Source organism: Protopterus annectens, chromosome 10.part0 (assembly GCF_019279795.1).
Source record: "Protopterus annectens isolate FY-2018-M chromosome 10.part0, PAN1.0, whole genome shotgun sequence".
NCBI lineage: Eukaryota > Metazoa > Chordata > Ceratodontiformes > Protopteridae > Protopterus > Protopterus annectens.
In genome coordinates, this window is record NC_056744.1 from 893,151,126 (window position 1) to 893,161,554 (window position 10,429).

Below are 10,429 nucleotides of genomic sequence, written 5' to 3' on the forward strand. Positions count from 1 at the left end.
AAATGCAGTTTGTAATGGAAGTAAATTCCTCTACTGGCCCATCCATCCCCCCAAACCAGACCTGCAGTATCAAGACAAGCGTGGAGAGAGACTGGGATTCCATCTATCAATTGTTCAGTGGATATCAGGAAGTTTTTAAATGGTCTTAACATCCCTGAAGCCTGAAGGGGTTATGCAATGCCAAATATACAGGGACAGCACAGGTGCATGCTTCCATGCACCTGTTTTCTACAACTAGACTGCTGACTATTAGGCAGACTCAACTCATACCTCTCCAAATTCTAACTGCAGAAGCTGAGCTTCCAGATCTTCCCCTTGATGGCTGTCCTGCAATGGTACTCTGACATAAACCTACTCAAGGATGGGCAAACTGGCAGCATCAACTGATCATTTGCCTTCCTTAACCATCCTGTTCAATCTCTATGCAGTTAATCAAACTTCAGTCATCCAGAACATTGTCAACAATAATCTCTGTGCAGCAAAAGTTTTAATCTTTAGAACCACAGTCCTCAGGGGAATAAAAAGAAAATAAACAATTGTCTGCATGCACGGTGTGTAGTGAAACACAAACTTAAAAACTTTAAAGCTGCATAACAGTAAAAACAGTTTGCTGCCCCCCCCCCCCCCAAAAAAAGAAAGAGAAACAAAATTACTCCTTTCAAGGACCTGTAAAGTTTTATTACTTTTTAGCCATTTCACAAATCTAGACATCGTAAACTTGGGGGGAAAATAAGACTACTTTGTACTTCAGTTCATTATTCGTATTATCAAAAAGGGATTAAATAATTTATGACATCTTGTTCGGTCTGAAAGACCTTCAGCACAGCTGAACATTAATACCAGTCTCTTAATACACCCTTGTAAAAATGGGCCAAAACAAACTTCACAAGGATCAGTCCTACGCACTGTCAAAACCAGTAAATGAGCTGCATCCGTTGATTATTTGTGAAATTTCTTCTTTATACGATTTTTCTTGCCTGCTGCAAAAGCTGCTTTCTCAACCATAATTTGCTTGAATTTCTTCTTATTGTACCTGAACACATACAAAAAGCAAAACAAAGAGGCATCATGTAAAATGTGTCTGAAGAAGGTATGTGTTTAAATACAGTCTAGCTAGATAAGATGGTTATATAATAACATTTTTTATCAAATGGAATAAAAACACAGCAGACAAAAGTTCTAAAACTTGAAATACTTAACATAGCTTCAGGTCTTTACAACACATTTGAAGGAAGAAAGGCAACCTGACAAGCCTAATCTAGGCCTATGATTGCTAAATAAGCTCAGGATTGTATACAACCAACAGCTTACTTTTCCCAGACCTCAGAAACAATGTATTATATCATTTTTTGCTGTAGCCCTTCCTCTGATCATTCCATGCTCATTTGATCCCTGGTAGCAAGGGAGAAGTACAACCGGGCAGTGTGGTAATTCATGAGGAGGATGGTGTTCTCTCGAGGACCCTCCCACCAGACATTGGTTCATCAGCATTTAAAAGGCTAGTGTGCAACTGGCCTTCGAGATGCACAGTTGCACCTCAGTATGACGAGATTAACAGTCTACTCTCCTATCTTGCAGACAGGACACACCTGTGTGATCCCTAGTCTCAAATGAGGATTCTAACACAGACTGTGTGATGACCACACACCCACCTCCTTCTAGGAGAGAAGTAAGCAGGCCTAAGCCTCATCTCTTATTCCCCCATACCAGCTCCAACAGGCACCCAAGACCATTAGTTAACTGGGTCATAGTTAGGGCTTTATCTCTCTACCCAACAGAGCTGGTAGTCTCAAAGCATGTCTACTTTTGATACCATTACCATCTCAAGAAGGCTGTTCATACCATCCACCATAATTTTTGTGAAAAAGTAAAACTTCACATTTCAAGTGAACTCTGCAATGCACCTGCAAGCCATGTTCTTTTGTCCTCAGTTTTTCAGTTTTAAGATGGCAAATTCAATTTTCCAATTCTCTTGAGATACTAGCTGTGAAGAAAGGATGGAAGCACATCAGAAATCATTCTTTTCAGGACTTCCTTCATCTGATACATTTCGAACTCCCACAACTGCAAAGGTGATGCTTCTAAAAAGCACAGTTGTATAAAATCTTACCATAAGAGTAGATATCCTTCTCTTCACTGTTGCAGTCTTCTTCACCAAAGGGATCTCCCGTTTTTAATTTTTCCAAGTCTTTTGGGTTTCTAATATCATGACGGGAATGGACCCCATTCCCAAGTCAAAGTACAATTAAAGATGTTCTTCGTGTTTCACTGTTACAGTCATTACATTTGGGTAATCTGCTGGCAGGTTGCCCTCAGTTGGCCTGAATTCCAAAGTCTTGGGTCCTGCGTTGGTTGCTGTCTTCTCTTGATGATGTCAGGTCGTCAAGGGTATAAAACATGCAGCCGACGCCATTTTCTTTAGTCTTTCTTGCCGCGTGGTGCCCAAAGCAGAAGCATTTCGCAAGTGCCGGTCAGTCGACTACTGAAATATTAGAGTTTTGAATTTCAGAACCGAAGTCTTCACTAAAGCTAAGTATCCCGTTGGGGAAATGGTTTTCTTGCTTTTTACTGATGTCAGAAAAAGTTAACAACTGTATTACTTGTGAGAAGCAAATACCTCATTAAGGATTTCCATTTATACTGTATTCCTTGCCTAGGCACTGATCACAACGTGCCTGGCTGTCGGTTTTGTGCTAGATTTAACAAACACACTATTAAGCGTCGGTATATTTTTGCATCAAAGTACTTTGGAAACAGATTTAACTACCCAGAAATGTCGTTGGATAGCAATCCGACTACTGCAGTACATAAACACAAAGAAAAGGATAGAGAAAGGCATTCGAGATCCAAAACAGACGACGAAGCTTCTCCTAAGCCAGTCGCTGGTTCGCCGGTACTCAGTGAGGTGCCTTCGCAGCCCCTGATACCCACTACCTTTGAGTCGCAGGCCACTACCGACACCCATGTGGAGTCTGGCATGCCGCAAGATACTCAAGGTATTGGACCGACGGATGTATCACCCTCGGATGGGTCCGGAGCCACTGAGCAGGCACCGGCTTCTGAGGGTGTATTCAGACCTCAACATTTGTACATCAAACCGACGACGGCTGCAAAACCAAAGACAAAAGCAACTTCTAAACCTAAAAAAAAGATGCATGAAGACCTTATTACCTTGATCAGGGGTACCCATCCCCCTCCAGATAAGAGGCCTAGGCAAGACACTGATTATGAATTTTCAGATCAGGTTTCTATTTCTTCTGATCAGGAATTATCTATACCTCCCCTATGAAGATTCTGATGCTGAGGAGTCTATTCCATCTGCATCTCCTCCTGAGGATTATTCATTTGGAGAAACCTTGCATACTTTGAGGGAGTATTTTCACTGGGAGAGTCAAGACTTCTCAGAATCAAAAAAGAGGTTCAGGGATTTTCTTCTTCTCCCTCAGCACAAGCCTTTAGCCATTCCCCGTTTTAGACATTGTGGATGATGTGTTTTCGGAGTCGAGCTTTTCTCCCTCAGCACAAGCCTTTAGCCATTCCCCGTTTTAGACATTGTGGATGATGTGTTTTCGAGTCAAGCTTGACCCCTGACTCTTTACCTCCAGCTCCCAGTAAAAGCCGGACAGATATTACAGAGTCTCCGACTCGCATACATTTTTATTTAGAAACCCTGCTGCTGATCCTGAAACTATTTCACACGGTCCAAAGGGAGTTAAGGCCTCAACAGCAAAAAACCCTAACCCCTCTGACAGAGATTCCAGGGCACTGGACAGATGGGGAAAAAGGTTTATACATCTGCAACCTTGGCAAACAGGGCCTTAAATTGTCAATTTCATATGCTTAAGTACCAACAACATGTTATAGGACTGCTGAAACAGAAAACGATGTTGATTTCAGAATGTGCAGAAAATAAAGAAATGCAGGAATTATTACATGCAGCTGAACAAGTTGGAAAGCATACTTTGCAATGTGGTTTTGATTCTTTAGAGGCCTCCTGCAGGGCTGCAGTTACTGGATCTGTGATTAGGCGGCATGCCTGGTTAAAGGAACAAAATTTGTCTGATCATGTTAAAGCTAAATTGCTAGATGCACCTTTAAAGCATGATTCTCGGTTTGGTATTAAGGCAGAAGAGGTTTTAAAGAAAATGGAAGACAAAGCCAAGTCTATGCAAACTGTTAAAGATTTCTTACAAGTGCAGCCACCAAGATTCAGTAGACACTGGCCTACAAAAAAATTGGTCCTTTCCTGTGTCAGACAGCTCAAAGGGGCAAATCCAGACGCCCTAAGGGTTCCATGTACCAGGCTCAAGACTCGTACAGGTCAAAGCAATGGGGCGCATCCACCTCCAAATCTGGAGGAGATAAAGCGCAAACCTACAGAAAGCAATCCCAATGACTTCCCTCTGCCTACACCAAGCACTTACCTTTTGGCAGCACCCATAGGGGGAAAATTAGCACTTTTTGCTCAGAATTGGCAGTTAATAACCCAGGACAAGTGGGTACTAAACATCGTTTCACAGGGATACAGATTCCATTTCCACACTCTGCCAATGACAAATGGTTGGCCAGATCTGCCAAAAAATCAATGGGCAGAGGCACCGAAACAGGTTACGTCCCTCATGGATATGGGGACCATTCAGACAGTACCAGAACAGAAAAAAGGACAAGGTTTTTACTAAAGACTGTTCTTGGTACCCAGAAAAGACAAGGCCTGGCGGCCAATACTGGATTTATCGATTTTGAACACATTCCTGGACATTCCAAAATTCACAATGCTCACTTTGCAGCGGCTTCTGCCCATGCTGGGCACGAATGCTTGGCTGGTGACTTTAGACCTAAAAGAGGCATACTTGCATGTCCCAATAAGACAGTCGTGCAGAAGATACCTCAGATTCAAGGCTGGCTTAATGCATTACCAATTCTCTGCACTGCCATTAGGCTTATCTACTGCGCCCAGGGTCTTTACAAAGTGCCTGGCACCAGTAATTGCATTTTGCAGACAAAGAAGTATTCAAATATATCCTTACTTGGACGACTGTCTCATTCAAGCAGAGAACAAGGACACTCTTCTATGACACCTGGCATTTGTGAAAAGATTTCTAACATGTCTATTGTACACAAACGAAAATAAATCACAACTGGTACCCTCTCAAAAGATAACATTCCTGGGCGCAAGCATGAATACAACTGCCCAGATGGCTTACCTCATGCCAGACAAACAAAGGCAACTGACTACTTACTTCAAACTGATGGCAACAAAAACTCAGTCTTCTGCAAGACAAATTCTGCAGGGTCTGGGCTTCATGGCATCCTACATCCTAATTCCATATGCAAGACTGCATATGAGGAAACTTCAATGGTACCTAAAAAGTTTATGGAGTCAACATTCACACAGTCTGGAAACAATGATTCCTCTCATTCCCTGCCTGCAACAGGAGTTTCTATGGTGGGCAAAGGCCCGTCACCAAAACATGGGATGGCCCTTCACTCTACCCCCTGCCAGCCAAACCTTAACAGATGCATCAGATTATGCCTGGGGGGGCCCACATGGCAGGAAGATGCATTCAGGGCATATGGGCACCAAATCAAATGCATCTACATATCAACCAGAAAGAGATGCTAGCTGTTCAAAATGCCCTAACAGCCTTCAAGGACTTACCTCATCCAGGACAACTTCTGATAAAGACGGACAACACCACAGTCATGTGGTATATAAACAAGCAAGGGGGCACACACTCATACCCCCTTTTACAGATTAGCCACGGCACTGTGGGAGACAGCTTTGACCTACCAAATACATCTTCAAGCTCAATTCCTGCCAGGAAAACAAAACACTCTGGCAGACGATTTAAGCAGAAACCTTATGGATCCTCACAAGTGGAAACTAAATCCACAAGTCTTTAGCATGATAACAGAGAAATGGGGGAGCCCAGACATAGATCTATTTGCCTCTCCTCAAAATTATCAACTGAAAAGATTCTGCACAAGGACTTATCACAGACAAGCATGGAAAGTGGAAGCCCTATCCTTCCGTTGGAAAAATCTATCAGTTTATGCCTTTCCTCCTCTGCCTCTTCTACCAAAGGTCCTCCTAAAAGTCAGACAAGAGAAGCCAAAGATGATATTAATTGCCCTGGACTGGCCCCGCCAATACTGGTATCCAATCCTAAGGAACTTGTCTCAATACCCAGCTTGGACCTTGCCTCAAAAACCACAACGACTGTCTCAGCAAAACAATCATATCCTGCACAATCAACTACAGACTCTGAACCTGGCAGTATGGCTAATCCTGTAATCATACAAACAACACCTCTCAGTAAAGCTGTGATGGATGTCATTTTGGAAGCCAAAAGGCCTAGTAATAGAAAATCTATTAATGACAAATGGAAGAGATTCTGTGCTTGGAATCAAGCACAAGGAACCGATACAGCAGAACCACATATTCCTCAGATATTACAATACTTAACTGAGATGCTTGACAAAGGCCCATCTTCCTCATCAATCAAAATCCATGCCTCTGCCATTTCGGCTCATTACAATACAGAGCCACCAATCTGTTCTCATCCTTTACTAAAGCAGCATCTTAGAGGAGCAAAAAATTTAAGGCCTCCTAGAAGATCACCATTACCTGCATGGGACCTCAATTATGTGTTGGAAAAGCTCACCCTGCCTCCATTTGAACCAGCTGCTACCCCTGATATGAAGTTCTTATTATGGAAGACAGCTCTGCTACTAGCAATTACTTCAGCAAGAAGAGTTTCAGAGCTACAGGCCCTCATGGCTGTAGAGCCTTTTATCATATTTTACCCAGACAGGGTGTCTCTGTGGACAAATCCTACTTTTATGTCCAAGGTAGTTTCCAGTGTGGCTCTTAACCAAACAATTCATCTACCAACTTTTTATCCAAATCCACAGAACAAAGGAAGAGAATTCTGCATTCCTTGGACGTACACAGACAGCTAAGATTCTACTTGAGCAGGACTAAAGCTCTAAGAAAAACTGAGCAATTACTAGTGTCATATGCTGCAGGATCAGAAGGAAAGGCTATTTCAAAGCAGACAATTTCAAAGCGGATAAGCCACTGCATCCATTTCTGCTACTTACACCATGGCAAACCTGTGCCGGAGGGCATTAGGTCTCACTCCACCAGAGCTGCAGCTACTTCAGCAGCCTCTCAGAGGAGTACCAACCAAGGACATTCTAGAGGCTGCTACTTGGAGTTCTGTTCACACCTTTACAAAGCATTACCATTTGCCTCTCTACTCTAAGTCCAGGGCAGACTTTGCCACTGCAGTGCTGCACGGCCTTATAGCCTCACCTAATACTGTTTAGCTCCAGCCTCCCAACCATAGCTTTGGGATTCTACCCAAATGTAATGACTGCAACAGTGAAACATGAAGAACATAGTACAGTTGTGTACACTTACCATAAATGTAGATGTTAGAGTGTATTCAATGTTGCAGTCCAGGTTACTCTCCCGCCATCCCCCGGTCACTCTACAGTTTCTTTCCTTCTCTATCTTCTACAACCTATCTGGTGTATTTGCTTGTAGATGAAGGTAAAGTTTATATTGATGCATGCATTTATATAAATATATATAATATTGCTACCTTTTTGGGGGCACCTGTCATCGGGGGCAAGAAAAACTAAAGAAAATGGTGTCGGCTGCATGTTTTATACCCCTGACGACCTGACGTCATGGAAGAGAAGACAGCAACCGACGCAGGTCCCACAACTTTGAAATTCAGGCCGACTGTGGGCAAACTGCCAGCAGATTACCCAAATGTAATGACTGCAACAGTGAATACACTCCAACATCTATATTTATGGTAAGTATACACAACTGTACTTTCATGAAATTCGTACTGTTTCACACTCTTATCAGCCAAAAGTGCTCTTTCACAGCACCTGCAATGTGCCCAGTAATGACTCCTGCAATTCGTACTGTGTTACATGAATTGGTAACGTATCTAAATATGATTGTAAATTCTTTTTTAGAAGACCCGTTGGCTCCTACTACTATTGGAACTGTCTGGGTACCTTTCTTCCACATGGCTCTCATTTCTGCCTGCAGATCCAGGTATTTTATGACTTTGCGTCTCTGTATGCAAGACACTGTAGTCAGATCAATGCTACTTTTGTCTTCTTTTCTTGGACCACTATATTTCTAGCATCTATCTTTTGAACTGTTGGTATTGGGTGATCCCATGTGATATAAACTTCACTTTTTATCATTCTTTTTGGCTCATGTTTCCCAAGTTGTTCAGCCACTTCGATACCATAATGTTTGCACAATCTCCAGTGCAACAGTCTCGCCACATTATGTCTTTCAGTATACAGTATCTTAGTGCGTCGCAACCAGCAACAAGGTGTGTGACCGTTTCCAAATCTGGTTTTACCTACATTTGTTTCTCCCACATGTTCAATGGACTTAGTAAACCAGTGTGTACGTAGCCCACTATCTTGGGCTGCAAATATTAACCTTTCATTTCTTGATGTGAAGTCACCTCTCCTTAACCATTCCTGCATTCGTTCTTGATCAACATGAGGCTCTTCCAAAGGTTTTCTATACTTACAACTATATTTGTTTTTTCCACATTTCTTGCCTTCTCATCTGGTCATTCACCTTGTATTCTTTTGTTTTTTTGGAACATTCAGTTGCTGCCTGGTTTTTATCCACTTCTGGCTTGATTTCCATTCCTGCTTGACGTCGATATGCTTCTGCTAAATTAAGCAGAGACATCATCTTAGATTTATTCTCCTCATGTTTCATAACTTTCCCTACATTTGGATCTTGTGAGGTCAGTAGATATGTGTGGAGTCCCACGACTGCATATCTATACATGTAATCAATTTCAAGGAGGCCCATCCCTCCTTCGGAATGAGGAATACATAATTTTAGTAAACAATGATTTTTATAAATCATATGATAAGCACGCAGCATCCTTCTTATTTTGATATCCAAACTATCAAATACTTTTTGGGGCCAGTCAATCACTCCGGAACTAAGTTAGGACAGGAAGACTAAATTGATTTATAGCTTGGATCCTGTTCCTAGATGTAATTTAGGTCTTCTAAAATACTCCTTACTGAGTTTTATTTGCATTTGTTCATGCTTTATTGCCAATCCTTCATCAATTCCCCAAGTATTTATACACTCCCACTGGCTCAAGTTCTTTTATACCACATTCTTGTCCCAAACTGATGTTTTCCTGGTGCTGCAGTTTTCCTTTTTTAAAGGTTGCTTCTGCACATTTATCAAGACGAAATGACATTCCAATATCATCTGAAAAAGTTTTGACAACCTGCAACTGTGATTTCAGTTCCTTGTCTGATGAACTATACAGTTTTAAATCATCGACAAAGAGAAGATGACAAGTCGTTAGACTTTTGTTTTCTAGGAGCAAAATTGTAGCCATGGCCTAAGCTGTTAAGTAAACAGCTTAATGGAAAGGAAGAACACCAATGGTGACAGTCACCCTGAAATATCCCCCTTTGAATTTTTATCCCTGGGATAATAATCTGTCCTTTATCATGACTTAATTGCAAAGTGGTCTGCCACTGTTTCATGGTTACTGTAACGTAGTCAATCAGTGTAGGGTGCATCTTATATATTTTTAAGCACTCTCTTATTCATGAATGTGGGATACTATCAAATGCTTTTTTGTAGCCAATTCATGCCATAGGTTCATACTAGGCTATCTGCCCTAGGGCATTTATAAGCCTAGCCAGAGTGTGTTTGGCTTTCGCCACCCATTTTAAATTAATTTTGCTATGCCCTTTTTTGAGGTTAGTATACTGTGCCTCTGTCTAACAGTGACACAGAAGTGATACCCGGGGTAAACCTACGATCCCCCATCCACTCATCAAGATTCCTCTTGAAGAGAGTCAATGAGGGACTCTGCCTAACCTGGCCTGGGATTTTATTCCAGAGTGAAGGGAGCCTCTGGGTTATGAATATGTCCCTCCAGCATGTCCTATTTATTTCAGTGCTGAGGTTTATGTCTCTTGAGCGCGTAGCTCGATGGGATTTGGATTTTCTGAGGTGCAACATGTCCATTAATTCCGGGTTGGACATGGCTTTATACGTCAGGCACAGATCGCCTCTGAGCAGGTGGTATGCCACTGAGTAGAGCTGGAGTTTCTTTAACCGGGCAGCATATGGCATCTGTTTGAGCCCTTTGATCCTCTTGGTGAGGTACTTTTGGGGTCTTTCCAATTGCTGCAGGTGTCTGGTAAGGTACATCCCAAAAGGGGCATTGTACTCAATTATGGGCCTGATGAGGGATGAGTAAAGAGGCACGATGACCTCCCCTGATCTAGATGTGAATCCCTTCATGATTAGGTGGGCTATATAAAATGTTTTTCTAACCACTTTGGCCACGTGGTTGTCAAATGAGAGATTGCTATCAACTTGGGTCCCCAGGTC

At 42.2% G+C, this 10,429-nt stretch overlaps 1 protein-coding gene across 1 annotated transcript in view; it reads right to left on the bottom strand.

The window, feature by feature from the left end:
- Positions 1-653: 653 nt before the first annotated feature.
- Positions 654-10,429, bottom strand: part of DNTTIP2 (deoxynucleotidyltransferase terminal interacting protein 2) — a gene marked incomplete in the record, with an annotated part of 333,455 nt that continues 323,679 nt past the window's right edge. The window contains 1 exon segment of the mRNA XM_044085686.1: positions 654-1,033. Within this exon segment, the coding sequence (XP_043941621.1) occupies positions 940-1,033 (94 nt within the window).